At 51.9% G+C, this 21,935-nt stretch overlaps 10 protein-coding genes across 10 annotated transcripts; all 10 read right to left on the bottom strand.

The window, feature by feature from the left end:
• Positions 1-301: 301 nt before the first annotated feature.
• Positions 302-1,043, bottom strand: LOC142929548 (histone H4). The gene has a single exon (XM_076070971.1). It carries the CDS (start codon positions 926-928, stop codon positions 617-619), a length of 312 nt encoding a protein of 103 aa, XP_075927086.1. The 5' UTR covers positions 929-1,043; the 3' UTR covers positions 302-616.
• Positions 1,044-1,342: 299 nt separating this feature from the next.
• Positions 1,343-3,129, bottom strand: LOC142929547 (histone H2A). The gene has a single exon (XM_076070970.1). It carries the CDS (start codon positions 3,072-3,074, stop codon positions 2,694-2,696), a length of 381 nt encoding a protein of 126 aa, XP_075927085.1. The 5' UTR covers positions 3,075-3,129; the 3' UTR covers positions 1,343-2,693.
• A 912-nt stretch (positions 3,130-4,041) lies between these two features.
• Positions 4,042-4,662, bottom strand: LOC142929411 (histone H3). Its single transcript, XM_076070829.1, has one exon. The coding sequence runs from the start codon at positions 4,507-4,509 to the stop codon at positions 4,099-4,101; it is 411 nt and encodes a 136-aa protein (XP_075926944.1). The 5' UTR covers positions 4,510-4,662; the 3' UTR covers positions 4,042-4,098.
• Positions 4,663-4,793: 131 nt separating this feature from the next.
• LOC142929542 (histone H2B type 3-B-like) lies at positions 4,794-6,856 on the bottom strand. The gene has a single exon (XM_076070964.1). The coding sequence runs from the start codon at positions 6,218-6,220 to the stop codon at positions 5,819-5,821; it is 402 nt and encodes a 133-aa protein (XP_075927079.1). The 5' UTR covers positions 6,221-6,856; the 3' UTR covers positions 4,794-5,818.
• An 88-nt stretch (positions 6,857-6,944) lies between these two features.
• On the bottom strand, positions 6,945-7,692 carry LOC142929544 (histone H4). The gene has a single exon (XM_076070966.1). It carries the CDS (start codon positions 7,569-7,571, stop codon positions 7,260-7,262), a length of 312 nt encoding a protein of 103 aa, XP_075927081.1. The 5' UTR covers positions 7,572-7,692; the 3' UTR covers positions 6,945-7,259.
• A 293-nt stretch (positions 7,693-7,985) lies between these two features.
• Positions 7,986-9,769, bottom strand: LOC142929543 (histone H2A). Its single transcript, XM_076070965.1, has one exon. It carries the CDS (start codon positions 9,712-9,714, stop codon positions 9,334-9,336), a length of 381 nt encoding a protein of 126 aa, XP_075927080.1. The 5' UTR covers positions 9,715-9,769; the 3' UTR covers positions 7,986-9,333.
• A 910-nt stretch (positions 9,770-10,679) lies between these two features.
• Positions 10,680-11,278, bottom strand: LOC142929539 (histone H3). Its single transcript, XM_076070961.1, has one exon. The coding sequence runs from the start codon at positions 11,145-11,147 to the stop codon at positions 10,737-10,739; it is 411 nt and encodes a 136-aa protein (XP_075927076.1). The 5' UTR covers positions 11,148-11,278; the 3' UTR covers positions 10,680-10,736.
• Positions 11,279-11,996: 718 nt separating this feature from the next.
• LOC142929540 (histone H2B type 3-B-like) lies at positions 11,997-13,237 on the bottom strand. Its single transcript, XM_076070962.1, has one exon. The coding sequence runs from the start codon at positions 12,599-12,601 to the stop codon at positions 12,200-12,202; it is 402 nt and encodes a 133-aa protein (XP_075927077.1). The 5' UTR covers positions 12,602-13,237; the 3' UTR covers positions 11,997-12,199.
• An 88-nt stretch (positions 13,238-13,325) lies between these two features.
• LOC142929541 (histone H4) lies at positions 13,326-14,065 on the bottom strand. The gene has a single exon (XM_076070963.1). It carries the CDS (start codon positions 13,950-13,952, stop codon positions 13,641-13,643), a length of 312 nt encoding a protein of 103 aa, XP_075927078.1. The 5' UTR covers positions 13,953-14,065; the 3' UTR covers positions 13,326-13,640.
• Positions 14,066-15,689: 1,624 nt separating this feature from the next.
• LOC142929538 (histone H2A-like) lies at positions 15,690-16,169 on the bottom strand. The gene has a single exon (XM_076070960.1). The coding sequence runs from the start codon at positions 16,159-16,161 to the stop codon at positions 15,718-15,720; it is 444 nt and encodes a 147-aa protein (XP_075927075.1). The 5' UTR covers positions 16,162-16,169; the 3' UTR covers positions 15,690-15,717.
• Between the last annotated feature and the right edge of the window lie 5,766 nt (positions 16,170-21,935).

Raw genomic sequence — 21,935 nt, 5'->3', positions numbered from 1 at the left:
GTAGAAAAATAACTTCGCTGTTGTGCTGTATTTTACGGGTGGATATTAGCATTCTGGCGCGCTCCGTCAATTAGGACGAATGTGCTGTAAGATTGTGGCGCCAAATGCTCTACGTAATATCGGAATCGGCTGTAGCTGAAAATAATTCACGCAAAAATACCAGAAATGTGTACTGTATTAACGCGTTCAAGAATTGCGCCTTGTTAAATGTGACGTGTCTTGAATAGTGTGATTTATTTCATTCATTTGGAAGTAGATGAAGATTCGCTAACTCAACCAGCAAAGGATCTCTGCGTGAACCTCAGTTCTCAGTTTCATTTATTTGGTAAAGCCCTGTGAGCCATTCGGCTCTTGAATCGGGTGCAACCGCAAAACGCAAAACACATGAACAAGAAAACATCGTAACCGAGCAGAGCGGCAGCAGACGGCACTTCGAGGCACCGCGCGTCCACGAGAAGAGCCCGGTCCACGCTCACGAGGAATTGGCGCGCAACAACCCATTTATAAAGTTTATTTCGTGAACGGTTTGGTAACACTGGCGCGCAAGCAGTTTAGAAGAGGTGGGTGGCTCTGAAAAAGAGCCTTTGGGTTGGTTTAATGTGCGAGAGATGGGCACTCAGCCTCCGAAGCCGTAGAGAGTGCGGCCCTGGCGCTTGAGGGCGTAGACCACGTCCATGGCGGTGACGGTCTTGCGCTTGGCGTGCTCCGTGTAGGTGACGGCGTCACGGATGACGTTCTCAAGGAAGACCTTCAGGACGCCGCGGGTCTCTTCGTAGATGAGGCCCGAGATGCGCTTCACACCGCCGCGGCGAGCGAGGCGGCGGATGGCGGGCTTGGTGATTCCCTGGATGTTGTCGCGCAGCACCTTACGATGGCGTTTTGCGCCTCCCTTACCGAGCCCCTTACCGCCTTTCCCGCGTCCAGACATGGCGACTAACTCTGCAACTGCTGACAAAGCTCGCGAGAAATGGCGCGCCCATCCTGCAGCAGCCGCATTTATACCCGGAGCGTTGTGACGTCACAGACCACCTCTGCCCTCCGCGATGGCTCCGCCTTAAACCTCTGACCTTTAACTCTGTGACGAAGTAAACCCTCCACCGTCGTCAATAACACTTCCTTAAAATGTATGAGACGTTTCGGGCAATGACCCTTCTTCGAAGCACTCTGTAATGATTTCGGCACACACGCAGCGAACGCGAGAGGGACGCGATCTGTTGCAAGATTGCACGTGGAGTGAATAAGGTCTTGTTTTCAAGTAGAACAAGATGAACTAACTTTTAAATCGTGTGCAGCTAATCGGCTTCCAACACAATAGTTGAGTGAATGTCACCAACTAGTCCCAAAGTAAGAAAGTCATTTAATAATAGGGTTTTTCCCCTTTTTTTCTTGCAACAAAACTGAAACCTTATTACAAGGATTCATGTATGCATTAACCACAATACCTGCAGTCAAAATGCAAACAAAAAACATACTATGATAATATATAAAACATTTTGGTACTGGCAAAGGAGGTCTAATGATGAAGATAAGAAAGACATTGCAAAAAACAATGCGATAATTACGAATGTAAATTATTTTTAATTGATACGTTTAGATGGTGCACTGCAATTTTTACAAAACAAAAAAATAGTGAAAAGGCGGAACGAGCGAAAGGAGGCAAATTGAGTAAAGCTGTCTGGAATAAATACATTTTTAGACTAAATACCATATTTGGCACCAGTAACATGATGACGGAATGAAGACGTGCAACATAATCAAAATTGGAGTTTCGTCAAGAATGCATCGATTTTGAATCTGGATTTAGATTAGAATCGGCAGCGAGAATGCGGACGTCGCTGAGATTACTCTGCACTCAGTTCGAGTGAGGGAGCTGCCACCTGCCTCGCCTGTGTTTATGATGCCTGCTTTCGGGCTCGATTACTCCCATCACATCAATGCTTAAAACACATCGAGTGGTTAAATGTCATCAAGTTAATTTGGCGAATGTACGTAACTTATCCAATCTACACATCCTCACGACTGCACCAACCGTCGAGCTCCTTGATCAGGGCCGAGGCACGGCGAGCAACCATCGCCACGCCGTAAATGGGTTTGACTTACAGAATATGGCACGCATTCAGCTTCAATGTAATACACTGTCAGGTGTTAACGATTAACTAATTGAAGCGCAGCAACATCTGGTTCACTTTTTGAACTAAGTGGGTGGCTCTGAAAAGAGCCGTTAGGGTGGAGGGAATCGCGCATCGTCCGATCGGATTCACTTTTTTAGCGCAGTCCCTTGTAAGCCCTCCATCGCTCATTTCCGAAAAAAAACTTCGGTCAATTCGTGCGCGTGTACTGTAAGGTGATGGCGTCAAATAGCCTATGTAATCTGACCGCTCAAAAATAACGTTTTTTTTCTGAAAAAGACAATACTTTCTTAAAATACTAACGCCCTCAATTAATTCTAAACCATGTTTTATGATTGATGCAATGTTGGAATGCTGCTCAAACACCGTTCCCAAATTAGAGAAAAGGGGTATCTATAATGAGCAGAGCATTCGTTTAATTGCGAGTCATTTGGGACGAGGGCCACGAGACGACGGTGTCCTTACTAATAACACAACCCCTGTGTACGACTGAACGAGCTCTTTGCAAGCAAGTGGGTGGCTCTGAAAAGAGCCGTTGTTGTGGTGGTAGAGGCGGCGGCGCGTTCACTTCTTTGCCTGAGAGGTCTTCTTGGGCAGCAGCACGGCCTGGATGTTTGGCAACACACCGCCCTGGGCGATGGTCACGCCGCCCATGAGCTTGTTCAGCTCCTCGTCGTTGCGCACGGCGAGCTGCAAGTGTCGGGGGATGATCCTCGTCTTCTTGTTGTCGCGGGCGGCATTGCCAGCCAGCTCGAGGATCTCGGCAGAGAGGTACTCGAGCACGGCTGCCAGGTAGACGGGAGCACCAGCGCCGACCCGCTGGGCGTAATTGCCCTTGCGGAGCAGCCTGTGAACGCGGCCCACGGGGAACTGCAGGCCTGCGCGGGAAGAGCGGGACTTTGCCTTTGCGCGAGATTTGCCACCGGTCTTGCCGCGTCCTGACATGGTTAGGGGACCGAGAATACTAAAAGAACCGGGGACTAAGCAAGAACGAGTTGTGATGATCATCCGCACCCCCTTGAGCGACTTTTATAGCTGAGAAGAGGATCGTAGAGCGCGTCGCTGCTGAATGGCTCCTCTCGGTCGGTCCCGCCCTCTCCTGAGAGACCAATGAAAAGCCGGGACGCGAGGATTCGATGTTGACTTTAAACAGGTCCCTGCAGGGTGGGCTGGTAGGAACATTGGAATTTTGCGCAATTTTATTTTTACACCCCAACAGCACGAGATTTCACTTCGTTAAAGTATTGAAAGGGGACGGACACAGTAATCTATTGCAGGCTGGTACACTCAGTTTACAACTTCGTTCCTACCAGTATTATATGTATCCATATATATAATTTGTATGCGGACACATCTTATGAATGAAACGATGCGATACACGTACTTAATAGGTTCAAGTATTAAGCATGATAGAGTTAACCGTAAACAAATTCAGCGGCAAGCTGATTCCGCCACTATCAATGTATTATTTATAATCATCATTTGAGGGACATAATTTGTTATAAGAAATCATAGTGATAGCCTTGAGCTCATGATTGATATCCCACGCGCCTATACGGTGTATATATTAATTTAACCGCCTATTCGGGCAAATGCCTAGAAATATGTGCGTGAATAACTCAGTCTCTTGGTTTGCAAAATGCGAACGTATTTTCAGCTTGAGCTTTAAACAGCGTTTAATAGTTAATGTATTTCACCGAAATCAGCCGTTTACTGTACATTATGTAGACATGGTTTCACAACGCTTAAATACAACACGGACTTGTGATATTGCAAAATATGAGCAGAGGGGTATAGAAAATGAACTTGGTCGCTTAAGCCTTGCGACTCATGATAGCCGTGACTGGCAAACGAAGGTCGCCGTAACAGGCATGCGGACTTTAAAGGACACACAAGTTAGCTTTTTCATGCGAAAGTGGTGGCTCTGAAAAGAGCCTTTATGTTGTGCTTTGAGGGCCGAGCTGGGCGATCAAGCGCGCTCGCCACGAATGCGGCGGGCGAGCTGAATGTCCTTGGGCATGATGGTGACGCGCTTGGCGTGGATGGCGCACAGGTTGGTGTCCTCGAAGAGCGCAACAAGGTACGCTTCGCTGGCCTCCTGCAGAGCCATGACAGCGGAGCTCTGGAAGCGCAGATCGGTCTTGAAGTCCTGCGCGATCTCCCTGACGAGGCGCTGGAAGGGCAGTTTGCGGATGAGCAACTCGGTGGACTTCTGGTAGCGGCGGATCTCGCGCAGAGCGACGGTGCCGGGCCTGTAGCGGTGAGGCTTCTTGACGCCGCCCGTGGCCGGAGCGCTCTTTCGGGCTGCCTTTGTGGCGAGCTGCTTGCGTGGAGCCTTGCCGCCCGTGGACTTACGAGCCGTCTGCTTGGTGCGAGCCATGGCTTGGTGAGAGCAAAGATTTTCTCACAGGCGGGGAGAAGACGGCTTATGTAGCGCAGAGCGCGCGTTCACTGGTCAGCGGAGTCGTGACGTGCGAAGGGGCGCGTGCTGGTTGGTTGGCAGTGTGCACTGATCTCGAGTCGTGAACTCTTCTTAATAAACAAAATGTGCATAATAATATTCTCACGACGTTTCGGCCACAACACAAGCGGCCTTCATCAGGTGAAGGGAGCGAGACTGTCTGGTAGGACAGCGCTCCCTTCACCTGATGAAGGCCGCTTGTGTTGTGGCCGAAACGTCGTGAGAATATTATTGTGTTATTTTATTTTATCAATTTATTATTTTATTCTCATTCTACGTGACTTTACCGAAAGAACCAAAGAAGATGAATCATTGCAGTCACGAAAGCTTTAAATCGAAAAATGTGCATAGTTTGTATCATTTCAGAATGCCGCATCACAATGCAGTAGTACCTTTGAGCGCCGTTGATGTCTTTAACGGATTTTCTTTTCTCAAGCAAAAACCTTTCCGAAAACAACTTTACAGTGCTCTGCATCAATCTAAATAAAGTGAAGAAACTGCACTTTATTGGAAACAATAATACGCAAAAATGCCGGAAAGAGGTGATCACAGGCATATATATATCTATTATCTTGGCATTGAGATGATCATCAGTTATACTGCACGAGTCATCCATGCTAGGCGCTTACTTTTATATATACGTGCAAAATGTTAGTTCGTGCCCGAAAATACATTTAAACTAGGTTGTATTTCACTTGTAATAAATAAAAATCACGATCACTGAAGTATAAATTCGCCCCATGAGAAATTGTCGCCTATTCCGACATCGCGTTCACACTATGCTTTGCCGTGACACCCAGTAATTAAATGTATTGCATTGCAAGGTTATGGCGCCACATCCAATGTTATATCTGGATCGGCTGCAGATGAAATCAATGGTGAATATGTGGCATAAATATTATTGCTTTTTTTCACGTGGGTACAGGTAAAAATGCGCTGGATCTCTCCATTTCACTCAATGAACGATGTCCGCGTGAACTGAGAGCGGGGCCGCTGCTGCATTCGGCAGCAGCAGACGGCGCCTCGCGTCACCGCGAGTACCGAGCGCCCGGCTGCGACTCAAGCCCGGTCTACGCTGATGAGAAATCGGCGCTCAACGCCAAAACCCTGGACAAGTGCTCTATGTTTGAAGTTTCGTCTTGCGCTCCTGCTAACACTGGCACAAGCAGGTTCGGAGATGTGGGTGGCTCTGAAAAGAGCCTTTGTAATTAATGGTCGAGTCGAGGCTTCACTTGGAGCTCGTGTACTTGGTGACGGCCTTGGTGCCCTCCGACACGGCGTGCTTGGCCAGCTCGCCGGGGAGCAGCAGTCGCACTGCGGTCTGGATCTCCCGAGAGGTGATGGTGGAGCGCTTGTTGTAGTGCGCCAAGCGGGACGCCTCGGAAGCGATGCGCTCGAAGATGTCGTTGACGAACGAGTTCATGATGCTCATGGCCTTGGACGAGATGCCGGTATCGGGGTGCACCTGCTTCATCACCTTGTAGATGTAAATTGCGTAGCTCTCCTTCCTGCGGTGGCGTCGCTTCTTGCCATCCTTGCGCGTAGCCTTGGTCACGGCCTTCTTGGAGCCCTTCTTGGGGGCAGGAACCTTTGCCGGCCCAGCGCTCTTTGATGCGGGAGGATCGGGCATGTCGACGCGTACAGAAAGGACGAGAACAAGTGTGCCTGTAGGCCGTGCGTTGATCTGCGTTTATAGTAGGCGAGATGCAAATCAGAGGATCGTGGTGCGCGGCGCTGCGGAGTGGCTCTTTCAGTACCATCCCTCTCCATCAGCGTCCAATGAGAAACGCGGAAGCGATGTTCACTTTAATATCGTTATTTTTTTACTGCAAAAAAGACTTGTGAATATAACACAATGTAATGTCCAAACATGTATATTAGTGAATGGAAGCCATGGCATTGCCTTTGTTTTAAAAAGGATGACTAGAAAACCCAATACAGTATAGTGTTTTTTTGCGTGGCTTTTTTTTGCTTCTTTTTTTTGTTTCACAACTCGTCTAATACAGCACGGGCGTTTGATTAACGCAATTTGGAAAAAATACAAGCGCTCGGTGTAGAAAAATAACTTCGCTGTTGTGCTGTATTTTACGGGTGGATATTAGCATTCTGGCGCGCTCCGTCAATTAGGACGAATGTGCTGTAAGATTGTGGCGCCAAATGCTCTACGTAATATCGGAATCGGCTGTAGCTGAAAATAATTCACGCAAAAATACCAGAAATGTGTACTGTATTAACGCGTTCAAGAATTGCGCCTTGTTAAATGTGACGTGTCTTGAATAGTGTGATTTATTTCATTCATTTGGAAGTAGATGAAGATTCGCTAACTCAACCAGCAAAGGATCTCTGCGTGAACCTCAGTTCTCAGTTTCATTTATTTGGTAAAGCCCTGTGAGCCATTCGGCTCTTGAATCGGGTGCAACCGCAAAACGCAAAACACATGAACAAGAAAACATCGTAACCGAGCAGAGCGGCAGCAGACGGCACTTCGAGGCACCGCGCGTCCACGAGAAGAGCCCGGTCCACGCTCACGAGGAATTGGCGCGCAACAACCCATTTATAAAGTTTATTTCGTGAACGGTTTGGTAACACTGGCGCGCAAGCAGTTTAGAAGAGGTGGGTGGCTCTGAAAAAGAGCCTTTGGGTTGGTTTAATGTGCGAGAGATGGGCACTCAGCCTCCGAAGCCGTAGAGAGTGCGGCCCTGGCGCTTGAGGGCGTAGACCACGTCCATGGCGGTGACGGTCTTGCGCTTGGCGTGCTCCGTGTAGGTGACGGCGTCACGGATGACGTTCTCAAGGAAGACCTTCAGGACGCCGCGGGTCTCTTCGTAGATGAGGCCCGAGATGCGCTTCACACCGCCGCGGCGAGCGAGGCGGCGGATGGCGGGCTTGGTGATTCCCTGGATGTTGTCGCGCAGCACCTTACGATGGCGTTTTGCGCCTCCCTTACCGAGCCCCTTACCGCCTTTCCCGCGTCCAGACATGGCGACTAACTCTGCAACTGCTGACAAAGCTCGCGAGAAATGGCGCGCCCATCCTGCAGCAGCCGCATTTATACCCGGAGCGTTGTGACGTCACAGACCACCTCTGCCCTCCGCGATGGCTCCGCCTTAAACCTCTGACCTTTAACTCTGTGACGAAGTAAACCCTCCACCGTCGTCAATAACACTTCCTTAAAATGTATGAGACGTTTCGGGCAATGACCCTTCTTCGAAGCACTCTGTAATGATTTCGGCACACACGCAGCGAACGCGAGAGGGACGCGATCTGTTGCAAGATTGCACGTGGAGTGAATAAGGTCTTGTTTTCAAGTACAACAAGATGAACTAACTTTTAAATCGTGTGCAGCTAATCGGCTTCCAACACAATAGTTGAGTGAATGTCACCAACTAGTCCCAAAGTAAGAAAGTCATTTAATAATAGGGTTTTTCCCCTTTTTTTCTTGCAACAAAACTGAAACCTTATTACAAGGATTCATGTATGCATTAACCACAATACCTGCAGTCAAAATGCAAACAAAAAACATACTATGATAATATATAAAACATTTTGGTACTGGCAAAGGAGGTCTAATGATGAAGATAAGAAAGACATTGCAAAAAACAATGCGATAATTACGAATGTAAATTATTTTTAATTGATACGTTTAGATGGTGCACTGCAATTTTTACAAAACAAAAAAATAGTGAAAAGGCGGAACGAGCGAAAGGAGGCAAATTGAGTAAAGCTGTCTGGAATAAATACATTTTTAGACTAAATACCATATTTGGCACCAGTAACATGATGACGGAATGAAGACGTGCAACATAATCAAAATTGGAGTTTCGTCAAGAATGCATCGATTTTGAATCTGGATTTAGATTAGAATCGGCAGCGAGAATGCGGACGTCGCTGAGATTACTCTGCACTCAGTTCGAGTGAGGGAGCTGCCACCTGCCTCGCCTGTGTTTATGATGCCTGCTTTCGGGCTCGATTACTCCCATCACATCAATGCTTAAAACACATCGAGTGGTTAAATGTCATCAAGTTAATTTGGCGAATGTACGTAACTTATCCAATCTACACATCCTCACGACTGCACCAACCGTCGAGCTCCTTGATCAGGGCCGAGGCACGGCGAGCAACCATCGCCACGCCGTAAATGGGTTTGACTTACAGAATATGGCACGCATTCAGCTTCAATGTAATACACTGTCAGGTGTTAACGATTAACTAATTGAAGCGCAGCAACATCTGGTTCACTTTTTGAACTAAGTGGGTGGCTCTGAAAAGAGCCGTTAGGGTGGAGGGAATCGCGCATCGTCCGATCGGATTCACTTTTTTAGCGCAGTCCCTTTTAAGCCCTCCATCGCTCATTTCCGAAAAAAAACTTCGGTCAATTCGTGCGCGTGTACTGTAAGGTGATGGCGTCAAATAGCCAATGTAATCTGACCGCTCAAAAATAACGTTTTTTTTCTGAAAAAGACAATACTTTCTTAAAATACTAACGCCCTCAATTAATTCTAAACCATGTTTTATGATTGATGCAATGTTGGAATGCTGCTCAAACACCGTTCCCAAATTAGAGAAAAGGGGTATCTATGAGCAGAGCATTCGTTTAATTGCGAGTCATTTGGGACGAGGGCCACGAGACGACGGTGTCCTTACTAATAACACAACCCCTGTGTACGACTGAACGAGCTCTTTGCAAGCAAGTGGGTGGCTCTGAAAAGAGCCGTTGTTGTGGTGGTAGAGGCGGCGGCGCGTTCACTTCTTTGCCTGAGAGGTCTTCTTGGGCAGCAGCACGGCCTGGATGTTTGGCAACACACCGCCCTGGGCGATGGTCACGCCGCCCATGAGCTTGTTCAGCTCCTCGTCGTTGCGCACGGCGAGCTGCAAGTGTCGGGGGATGATCCTCGTCTTCTTGTTGTCGCGGGCGGCATTGCCAGCCAGCTCGAGGATCTCGGCAGAGAGGTACTCGAGCACGGCTGCCAGGTAGACGGGAGCACCAGCGCCGACCCGCTGGGCGTAATTGCCCTTGCGGAGCAGCCTGTGAACGCGGCCCACGGGGAACTGCAGGCCTGCGCGGGAAGAGCGGGACTTTGCCTTTGCGCGAGATTTGCCACCGGTCTTGCCGCGTCCTGACATGGTTAGGGGACCGAGAATACTAAAAGAACCGGGGACTAAGCAAGAACGAGTTGTGATGATCATCCGCACCCCCTTGAGCGACTTTTATAGCTGAGAAGAGGATCGTAGAGCGCGTCGCTGCTGAATGGCTCCTCTCGGTCGGTCCCGCCCTCTCCTGAGAGACCAATGAAAAGCCGGGACGCGAGGATTCGATGTTGACTTTAAACAGGTCCCTGCAGGGTGGGCTGGTAGGAACATTGGAATTTTGCGCAATTTTATTTTTACACCCCAACAGCACGAGATTTCACTTCGTTAAAGTATTGAAAGGGGACGGACACAGTAATCTATTGCAGGCTGGTACACTCAGTTTACAACTTCGTTCCTACCAGTATTATATGTATCCATATATATAATTTGTATGCGGACACATCTTATGAATGAAACGATGCGATACACGTACTTAATAGGTTCAAGTATTAAGCATGATAGAGTTAACCGTAAACAAATTCAGCGGCAAGCTGATTCCGCCACTATCAATGTATTATTTATAATCATCATTTGAGGGACATAATTTGTTTTAAGAAATCATAGTGATAGCCTTGAGCTCATGATTGATATCCCACGCGCCTATACGGTGTATATATTAATTTAACCGCCTATTCGGGCAAATGCCTAGAAATGTGCGTGAATAACTCAGTCTCTTAGTTTGCAAAATGCGAACGTATTTTCAGCTTGAGCTTTAAACAGCGTTTAATAGTTAATGTATTTCACCGAAATCAGCCGTTTACTGTACATTATGTAGACATGGTTTCACAACGCTTAAATACAACACGGACTTGTGATATTGCAAAATATGAGCAGAGGGGTATAGAAAATGAACTTGGTCGCTTAAGCCTTGCGACTCATGATAGCCGTGACTGGCAAACGAAGGTCGCCGTAACAGGCATGCGGACTTTAAAGGACACACAAGTTAGCTTTTTCATGCGAAAGTGGTGGCTCTGAAAAGAGCCTTTATGTTGTGCTTTGAGGGCCGAGCTGGGCGATCAAGCGCGCTCGCCACGAATGCGGCGGGCGAGCTGAATGTCCTTGGGCATGATGGTGACGCGCTTGGCGTGGATGGCGCACAGGTTGGTGTCCTCGAAGAGCGCAACAAGGTACGCTTCGCTGGCCTCCTGCAGAGCCATGACAGCGGAGCTCTGGAAGCGCAGATCGGTCTTGAAGTCCTGCGCGATCTCCCTGACGAGGCGCTGGAAGGGCAGTTTGCGGATGAGCAACTCGGTGGACTTCTGGTAGCGGCGGATCTCGCGCAGAGCGACGGTGCCGGGCCTGTAGCGGTGAGGCTTCTTGACGCCGCCCGTGGCCGGAGCGCTCTTTCGGGCTGCCTTTGTGGCGAGCTGCTTGCGTGGAGCCTTGCCGCCCGTGGACTTACGAGCCGTCTGCTTGGTGCGAGCCATGGCTTGGTGAGAGCAAAGATTTTCTCACAGGCGGGGAGAAGACGGCTTATGTAGCGCAGAGCGCGCGTTCACTGGTCAGCGGAGTCGTGACGTGCGAAGGGGCGCGTGCTGGTTGGTTGGCAGTGTGCACTGATCTCGAGTCGTGAACTCTTCTTAATAAACAAAATGTGCATAGTTTGTATCATTTCAGAATGCCGCATCACAATGCAGTAGTACCTTTGAGCGCCGTTGATGTCTTTAACGGATTTTCTTTTCTCAAGCAAAAACCTTTCCGAAAACAACTTTACAGTGCTCTGCATCAATCTAAATAAAGTGAAGAAACTGCACTTTATTGGAAACAATAATACGCAAAAATGCCGGAAAGAGGTGATCACAGGCATATATATATCTATTATCTTGGCATTGAGATGATCATCAGTTATACTGCACGAGTCATCCATGCTAGGCGCTTACTTTTATATATACGTGCAAAATGTTAGTTCGTGCCCGAAAATACATTTAAACTAGGTTGTATTTCACTTGTAATAAATAAAAATCACGATCACTGAAGTATAAATTCGCCCCATGAGAAATTGTCGCCTATTCCGACATCGCGTTCACACTATGCTTTGCCGTGACACCCAGTAATTAAATATATTGCATTGCAAGGTTATGGCGCCACATCCAATGTTATATCTGGATCGGCTGCAGATGAAATCAATGGTGAATATGTGGCATAAATATTATTGCTTTTTTTCACGTGGGTACAGGTAAAAATGCGCTGGATCTCTCCATTTCACTCAATGAACGATGTCCGCGTGAACTGAGAGCGGGGCCGCTGCTGCATTCGGCAGCAGCAGACGGCGCCTCGCGTCACCGCGAGTACCGAGCGCCCGGCTGCGACTCAAGCCCGGTCTACGCTGATGAGAAATCGGCGCTCAACGCCAAAACCCTGGACAAGTGCTCTATGTTTGAAGTTTCGTCTTGCGCTCCTGCTAACACTGGCACAAGCAGGTTCGGAGATGTGGGTGGCTCTGAAAAGAGCCTTTGTAATTAATGGTCGAGTCGAGGCTTCACTTGGAGCTCGTGTACTTGGTGACGGCCTTGGTGCCCTCCGACACGGCGTGCTTGGCCAGCTCGCCGGGGAGCAGCAGTCGCACTGCGGTCTGGATCTCCCGAGAGGTGATGGTGGAGCGCTTGTTGTAGTGCGCCAAGCGGGACGCCTCGGAAGCGATGCGCTCGAAGATGTCGTTGACGAACGAGTTCATGATGCTCATGGCCTTGGACGAGATGCCGGTATCGGGGTGCACCTGCTTCATCACCTTGTAGATGTAAATTGCGTAGCTCTCCTTCCTGCGGTGGCGTCGCTTCTTGCCATCCTTGCGCGTAGCCTTGGTCACGGCCTTCTTGGAGCCCTTCTTGGGGGCAGGAACCTTTGCCGGCCCAGCGCTCTTTGATGCGGGAGGATCGGGCATGTCGACGCGTACAGAAAGGACGAGAACAAGTGTGCCTGTAGGCCGTGCGTTGATCTGCGTTTATAGTAGGCGAGATGCAAATCAGAGGATCGTGGTGCGCGGCGCTGCGGAGTGGCTCTTTCAGTACCATCCCTCTCCATCAGCGTCCAATGAGAAACGCGGAAGCGATGTTCACTTTAATATCGTTATTTTTTTACTGCAAAAAAGACTTGTGAATATAACACAATGTAATGTCCAAACATGTATATTAGTGAATGGAAGCCATGGCATTGCCTTTGTTTTAAAAAGGATGACTAGAAAACCCAATACAGTATAGTGTTTTTTTGCGTGGCTTTTTTTTGCTTCTTTTTTTTGTTTCACAACTCGTCTAATACAGCACGGGCGTTTGATTAACGCAATTTGGAAAAAATACAAGCGCTCGGTGTAGAAAAATAACTTCGCTGTTGTGCTGTATTTTACGGGTGGATATTAGCATTCTGGCGCGCTCCGTCAATTAGGACGAATGTGCTGTAAGATTGTGGCGCCAAATGCTCTACGTAATATCGGAATCGGCTGTAGCTGAAAATAATTCACGCAAAAATACCAGAAATGTGTACTGTATTAACGCGTTCAAGAATTGCGCCTTGTTAAATGTGACGTGTCTTGAATAGTGTGATTTATTTCATTCATTTGGAAGTAGATGAAGATTCGCTAACTCAACCAGCAAAGGATCTCTGCGTGAACCTCAGTTCTCAGTTTCATTTATTTGGTAAAGCCCTGTGAGCCATTCGGCTCTTGAATCGGGTGCAACCGCAAAACGCAAAACACATGAACAAGAAAACATCGTAACCGAGCAGAGCGGCAGCAGACGGCACTTCGAGGCACCGCGCGTCCACGAGAAGAGCCCGGTCCACGCTCACGAGGAATTGGCGCGCAACAACCCATTTATAAAGTTTATTTCGTGAACGGTTTGGTAACACTGGCGCGCAAGCAGTTTAGAAGAGGTGGGTGGCTCTGAAAAAGAGCCTTTGGGTTGGTTTAATGTGCGAGAGATGGGCACTCAGCCTCCGAAGCCGTAGAGAGTGCGGCCCTGGCGCTTGAGGGCGTAGACCACGTCCATGGCGGTGACGGTCTTGCGCTTGGCGTGCTCCGTGTAGGTGACGGCGTCACGGATGACGTTCTCAAGGAAGACCTTCAGGACGCCGCGGGTCTCTTCGTAGATGAGGCCCGAGATGCGCTTCACACCGCCGCGGCGAGCGAGGCGGCGGATGGCGGGCTTGGTGATTCCCTGGATGTTGTCGCGCAGCACCTTACGATGGCGTTTTGCGCCTCCCTTACCGAGCCCCTTACCGCCTTTCCCGCGTCCAGACATGGCGACTAACTCTGCAACTGCTGACAAAGCTCGCGAGAAATGGCGCGCCCATCCTGCAGCAGCCGCATTTATACCCGGAGCGTTGTGACGTCACAGACCACCTCTGCCCTCCGCGATGGCTCCGCCTTAAACCTCTGACCTTTAACTCTGTGACGAAGTAAACCCTCCACCGTCGTCAATAACACTTCCTTAAAATGTATGAGACGTTTCGGGCAATGACCCTTCTTCGAAGCACTCTGTAATGATTTCGGCACACACGCAGCGAACGCGAGAGGGACGCGATCTGTTGCAAGATTGCACGTGGAGTGAATAAGGTCTTGTTTTCAAGTAGAACAAGATGAACTAACTTTTAAATCGTGTGCAGCTAATCGGCTTCCAACACAATAGTTGAGTGAATGTCACCAACTAGTCCCAAAGTAAGAAAGTCATTTAATAATAGGGTTTTTCCCCTTTTTTTCTTGCAACAAAACTGAAACCTTATTACAAGGATTCATGTATGCATTAACCACAATACCTGCAGTCAAAATGCAAACAAAAAACATACTATGATAATATATAAAACATTTTGGTACTGGCAAAGGAGGTCTAATGATGAAGATAAGAAAGACATTGCAAAAAACAATGCGATAATTACGAATGTAAATTATTTTTAATTGATACGTTTAGATGGTGCACTGCAATTTTTACAAAACAAAAAAATAGTGAAAAGGCGGAACGAGCGAAAGGAGGCAAATTGAGTAAAGCTGTCTGGAATAAATACATTTTTAGACTAAATACCATATTTGGCACCAGTAACATGATGACGGAATGAAGACGTGCAACATAATCAAAATTGGAGTTTCGTCAAGAATGCATCGATTTTGAATCTGGATTTAGATTAGAATCGGCAGCGAGAATGCGGACGTCGCTGAGATTACTCTGCACTCAGTTCGAGTGAGGGAGCTGCCACCTGCCTCGCCTGTGTTTATGATGCCTGCTTTCGGGCTCGATTACTCCCATCACATCAATGCTTAAAACACATCGAGTGGTTAAATGTCATCAAGTTAATTTGGCGAATGTACGTAACTTATCCAATCTACACATCCTCACGACTGCACCAACCGTCGAGCTCCTTGATCAGGGCCGAGGCACGGCGAGCAACCATCGCCACGCCGTAAATGGGTTTGACTTACAGAATATGGCACGCATTCAGCTTCAATGTAATACACTGTCAGGTGTTAACGATTAACTAATTGAAGCGCAGCAACATCTGGTTCACTTTTTGAACTAAGTGGGTGGCTCTGAAAAGAGCCGTTAGGGTGGAGGGAATCGCGCATCGTCCGATCGGATTCACTTTTTTAGCGCAGTCCCTTTTAAGCCCTCCATCGCTCATTTCCGAAAAAAAACTTCGGTCAATTCGTGCGCGTGTACTGTAAGGTGATGGCGTCAAATAGCCAATGTAATCTGACCGCTCAAAAATAACGTTTTTTTTCTGAAAAAGACAATACTTTCTTAAAATACTAACGCCCTCAATTAATTCTAAACCATGTTTTATGATTGATGCAATGTTGGAATGCTGCTCAAACACCGTTCCCAAATTAGAGAAAAGGGGTATCTATAATGAGCAGAGCATTCGTTTAATTGCGAGTCATTTGGGACGAGGGCAACGAGACGACGGTGTCCTTACTAATAACACAACCCCTGTGTACGACTGAACGAGCTCTTTGCAAGCAAGTGGGTGGCTCTGAAAAGAGCCGTTGTTGTGGTGGTAGAGGCGGCGGCGCGTTCACTTCTTTGCCTGAGAGGTCTTCTTGGGCAGCAGCACGGCCTGGATGTTTGGCAACACACCGCCCTGGGCGATGGTCACGCCGCCCATGAGCTTGTTCAGCTCCTCGTCGTTGCGCACGGCGAGCTGCAAGTGTCGGGGGATGATCCTCGTCTTCTTGTTGTCGCGGGCGGCATTGCCAGCCAGCTCGAGGATCTCGGCAGAGAGGTACTCGAGCACGGCTGCCAGGTAGACGGGAGCACCAGCGCCGACCCGCTGGGCGTAATTGCCCTTGCGGAGCAGCCTGTGAACGCGGCCCACGGGGAACTGCAGGCCTGCGCGGGAAGAGCGGGACTTTGCCTTTGCGCGAGATTTGCCACCGGTCTTGCCGCGTCCTGACATGGTTAGGGGACCGAGAATACTAAAAGAACCGGGTACTAAGCAAGAACGAGTTGTGATGATCATCCGCACCCCCTTGAGCGACTTTTATAGCTGAGAAGAGGATCGTAGAGCGCGTCGCTGCTGAATGGCTCCTCTCGGTCGGTCCCGCCCTCTCCTGAGAGACCAATGAAAAGCCGGGACGCGAGGATTCGATGTTGACTTTAAACAGGTCCCTGCAGGGTGGGCTGGTAGGAACATTGGAATTTTGCGCAATTTTATTTTTACACCCCAACAGCACGAGATTTCACTTCGTTAAAGTATTGAAAGGGGACGGACACAGTAATCTATTGCAGGCTGGTACACTCAGTTTACAACTTCGATCCTACCAGTATTATATGTATCCATATATATAATTTGTATGCGGACACATCTTATGAATGAAACGATGCGATACACGTACTTAATAGGTTCAAGTATTAAGCATGATAGAGTTAACCGTAAACAAATTCAGCGGCAAGCTGATTCCGCCACTATCAATGTATTATTTATAATCATCATTTGAGGGACATAATTTGTTATAAGAAATCATAGTGATAGCCTTGAGCTCATGATTGATATCCCACGCGCCTATACGGTGTATATGTGATGCCGCCGCCACGGAGCCGATCGGCGGGTGGCCCACCTGCGATCTCGCCGCTCCGAGCGGCGAGGCCGACATTGCTCCACCCCACCACCTCCCCACCCCCCCCCCCACCGGAACACACACGCACGCACTCCCCCCCACCATTAGAGCGCGTATGGAGACACCCTGGCCGACAGGTTTTCACCCAGAAGCCCTCGTAAAGGGATAATCTTCACGGTTTCCTGCAGCCAGGGAATTGGACGGTCTCCCCCGACGCTAACACCCACCGCGGCGCCGTGACTTTGGTTGTAATTACTTGGTCACGACGGGGCTGCCGAGCCACCGCGGGTAGACAGCACACACAACACACACGGGTCAGCAGGCAGGTAGGAGGGCAGAGCCACGAGCGGCGGGAAAGCAGGGTCGCCCTCTGGCTGGAGGGTCGCTGAGCAGGTAAATTTAGATGCGGACGTCGCTGAAAGCAACGGCCCGGGGGATGCTGGGATACAGATGGGCCTACCGATTGGCGGGTGATCCCAGCGAGCTGATTGGCCCGCGAGTCGGCACCAGGTAGCCCCTTTGATGTAGAAAGAATAAAGCGGGTCAGGGCGAAGGAAAAAGGTGCTCTGGCTACTCGAGTCGACCCCAGGTCCGTCAACTCCCGAGTCCAGCCGCGCGAACGTCCGTGGGACGTATCGACGCGCCGCGAGGACCAGACGGCAGTGACGACGAACCGTGAGTAAGAGAGAGAGAGGGAGTTGGGACTTAGCTTAAGAGCAAAACAGGAGAGGGTAAAGGGGAGGACAGGTAGAGTGTAGTGCCGACTATCGAGAGATAGATTGGTCCTGCCCCGCTGATCCCGACTGACTCGGTTAAATAAGGGCTCGCCGGCGCGGTGGAATAAATCGTCGGCGGTTACATAACGGACTGGTGTGGTTTTTGCGGAAGCGTGGGTGAGCTTACTGTAGCGGTGGTCGTTACATAACAGACTGGTGTGGTTTTTGCGCGGGTGTGGAAAGAGAGTGGAAGCGTGGGTGAGCTTGCTGTTTGCGGCGGTCGCCGCGTGTGTGGAGCGGCGCCGCGTGGAGTGTGTGCGCTACCAACCGTCGGCTGGGGACTCCCACGTTGCCAGCGGATACCCATTTCGCACGCATGCCCATCGCATAGCCCTTTAAACCCGTTTAATCCAATCCCCCCAAACGTCGGAGTGAGCACGAACGACGTCGCTTACCCTCCGACCTTTAACCCCCCGGTTACCCGCGTGTGATTGGTGCGTGGGACTGCGCGGGCGGGGAGCGTCGCGTTTGGGTGCCGGCGAAGCGCTAGCGGGTCCCAGGGAGGTCGAGGGTGATGCCCCACCGGCAGGAGACCCGGACTCGGGGGGGGACGGCACAGGGGGGGGAACAGGAGCGCGACGACCTTTCCCCGCCCGGGGAGGAGTGCGGCGGCGGCAGCTCCCACACTAGTGGAGAGTCTTCGCGGACAGGGTCGCAGGCAGGGGAGGTCCCGGGGGCCGGCGACCCTAACATTATGGTGTCAGAAGCGGTACGAACCCCCGCGTTACCTCACGCGAAAATAAGGCATATATTCACTGGCCGGGGTACACCTTCGTGGAGAGCATTTGCCCGCAACGTCCTAGGGGCTAAGGAAATTAATGGGTGGACGGACGCGCAGACGCTACGTCAACTTAATATGAATCTGGATGGGCGGGCAGCCGATTTTGTGGAAGCCCTACCCGCAAGCGCGCAGACACAGCTAGAGGAGCTGATGCGCCGACTTGATCTGCGCTTCGGTACGCGCGATGAGGAGGAGGCAAAAGCGGCCTTAGAGGCACGCCGTCGCCAACCCGGCGAGGACCTGCGCGATTATGCCGAGGATGTGCGTGAGCTAACAAAGATCGCACGCCCGAGGCACACCACGGAAGCGATTGAGGAGCTGGCCACAGAGAAAATCCAGCGATACTTAATGCGCACGGCGTGGTGGCAGCCAGACGTGAACTGTGCGCGCCTCTCCTTTGATGCCCTTGTCGAGTGCGCGCGCAAATGTGAAAGAATTTCTAGCGAACGCGCACAGCTCCGAGGACTGGGACGGGAGAGCACCATCGCAAGTCTGTCCACCGAGGAGGAAGAGGAGGAACAGGAGCTCACCAGGATGGTAGGGGGTCGGGAAAGGGGGCCTCCGGTATCCCACGAGACCACCCCGGGATGGGTAGCGGGGATACAGGCGGGCATCGGGGGGATCGACAACAACGTAACCCAAGTACGGGCACATGTGACTACGCTGCAGACTACGGTAGAGACGATTCAGACCGAGTTGGGAGGGCTAGCTGGGAGGGTAGCCCGACTAGAAGCAGAGTCTGGGCAGCGGCGCACGGGGGGGAGAGGGAGCGGGCAGGGTGCCCACTATGGAGCCGCCACCCCCCCCCGGGCGTGTTATATGTGCGGCCGTCAGGGGCATCTCATGAGAGACTGTGTTAGGGTCGCCGGCCCCCGGGACCTCCCCTGCCTGCGACCCTGTCCGCGAAGTCCCGACGCTCCCAGACTCTCCACTAGTGTGGGAGCTGCCGCCGCCGCACTCCTCCCCGGGCGGGGAAAGGTCGTCGCGCTCCTGTTCCCCCCCCTGTGCCGTCCCCCCCCGAGTCCGGGTCTCCTGCCGGTGGGGCATCACCCTCGACCTCCCTGGGACCCGCTAGCGCTTCGCCGGCACCAAACGCGACGCTCCCCGCCCGCGCAGTCCCACGCACCAATCACACGCGGGTAACCGGGGGGTTAAAGGTCGGAGGGTAAGCGACGTCGTTCGTGCTCACTCCGACGATTGGGGGGATTGGATTAAACGGGTTTAAAGGGCTATGCGATGGGCATGCGTGCGAGATGGGTATCCGCTCGCAACGTGGGAGTCCCCAGCCGACGGTTGGTAGCGCACACACTCCACGCGGCGCCGCTCCACACACGCGGCGACCGCCGCAAACAGCAAGCTCACCCACGCTTCCACTCTCTTTCCACACCCGCGCAAAAACCACACCAGTCTGTTATGTAACGACCACCGCGACAGTAAGCGCACCCACGCTTCCGCAAAAACCACACCAGTCCGTTATGTAACCGCCGACGATTTATTCCACCGCGCCGGCGAGCCCTTATTTAACCGAGTCAGTCGGGATCAGCGGGGCAGGACCAATTTATCTCTCGATAGTCGGCACTACACTCTACCTGTCCTCCCCTTTACCCTCTCCTGTTTTGCTCTTAAGCGAAGTCCCAACTCCCTCTCTCTCTCTCTTACTCACGGTTCGTCGTCACTGCCGTCTGGTCCTCGCGGCGCGTCGATACGTCCCACGGACGTTCGCGCGGCTGGACTCGGGAGTTGACGGACCTGGGGTCGACTCGAGTAGCCAGAGAACCTTTTTCCTTCGCCCTGACCCGCTTTATTCTTTCTACATCAAAGGGGCTACCTGGTGCCGACTCGCGGGCCAATCAGCTCGCTGGGATCACCCGCCAATCGGTAGGCCCATCTGTATCCCAGCATCCCCCGGGGCCGTTGCTTTCAGCGACGTCTGCATCTAAATTTACCTGCTCAGCGACCCTCCAGCCAGAGGGCGACCCTGCTTTCCCGCCGCTCGTGGCTCTGCCCTCCTACCTGCCTGCTGACCCGTGTGTGTTGTGTGTGCTGTCTACCCGCGGTGGCTCGGCAGCCCCGTCGTGACCATGTAATTACAACCAAAGTCACGGCACCGCGGTGGGTGTTAGCGTCGGGGGAGACCGTCCAATTCCCTGGCTGCAGGAAACCGTGAAGATTATCCCTTTACGAGGGCTTCTGGGTGAAAACCTGTCGGCCAGGGTGTCTCCCCACGCGCTCTAATGGTGGGGGGGAGTGCGTGCGTGTGTGTTCCGGTGGGGGGGGGGGGTGGGGAGGTGGTGGGGTGGAGCAATGTCGGCCTCGCCGCTCAGAGCGGCGAGATCGCAGGTGGGCCACCCGCCGATCGGCTCCGTGGCGGCGGCATCACATAGCCCCCCGAGGTGCCAGTCCCCGTCCCGGGCTGACTGGAGCACCTCGCCTGGGCCGCGCCCACGAGGTAGCGCTGCGGGGTCCGGGGGATCCGCCCGGATCTCGTGGCTGGCCTCGGGGGAGGTGGCTCCGTCCTCGGGGTTTCCTGCAGCGGTCTCCTTCTCCACTCCAGTGGCTCCTCCGATCCCTCGGCACCTGGGGGCTGGGGGACAAACTCCGCGGCAGCGGGGTTTAAGGGGCGGCGTCCCCGCCGTCCTCTGGCGGGGCCGGGACGCCTCAGGGCTGGGGGCACGGCGGGGCCCATGTAGTGCGCGAGGCCCCCGAGCACGGGTGGCGCAGGGGCACCGGGATTTCGCGGTACTCGGGCAGCGAGGTTCTCCCCCGCCGGGGCTGCCCTCCATGGTTTTAAGCGGCGGACGTTAACCACCGTTTCTCGGCCCCTCTCTCCACCCTGGATTAGTACCGTCCAGGGACAGATCTGCCGTACCACGGTCCAGGGTCCCCGCCAGTAGGTGGTCAGCTTCCCCACCTGTCCGGCCCCGACGCGAGGGGTGTGTAGCCACACCTTGGTACCTGTCAAGAAAAGGGGGGGCTCCACGCGGGGTCGGGTGCTCTGTTCCTGTCGCCGATGCGCGGCCTCCCCTTGCGGGTAGGCCCGGTCCCGGACCACTCGTAGGGTCTCCATCAGATGTTCCACGGGGCGACTCCCTTCCTCCGTTTGGGGTGGAGGAATGCCGAACAGCAAGTCTGCGGGTAGACGAGACTCACGACCAAACATCATTAGGAACGGGGTTTGTCCCGTCGATGTGTGCACCGTGGTGGCGTAGGCGAACAGGGCGTAGGGGAGGTGTTCGTCCCAATCCCGTTGGTTTGCGGCCGCCATACGCTTGAGCTTTCCGGCCAGAGTCTGATTCATACGTTCAACCATACCGTTCGCCTGGGGGTGGTACGCCGTGGTTCGGTCTTTCTGGATCCCGAACTCCCGGCACAGCGCCTGAAACAACTCGGCCTCGAACTCGCTACCCTGGTCGGTAAGGACTCGCTCCGGGATCCTGTGCTTAAGTACATAGTGCTCCACGAACGCCCGGGCTACTACCAGGGCCGTTTTATCGGGGATGGCCACCGCCACGGGGTAGCGGGTGAAATATTCCACCGCTACGAGGATATAGCGGTTGCCCCGGTGGGATCGTGGGAATGGCCCCTGGAGATCGATGCCGACCAGCTGGTTAGTCCGACT

This window comes from Petromyzon marinus, chromosome 31 (genome assembly GCF_048934315.1).
Source record: "Petromyzon marinus isolate PM22_M1 ecotype Great Lakes invasive population chromosome 31, UKy_Petmar_22M1.pri1.0, whole genome shotgun sequence".
NCBI lineage: Eukaryota > Metazoa > Chordata > Hyperoartia > Petromyzontiformes > Petromyzontidae > Petromyzon > Petromyzon marinus.
Note: the sequence above shows the minus strand (reverse complement) of the source record. Positions and strands in the feature narration are given on the sequence as shown.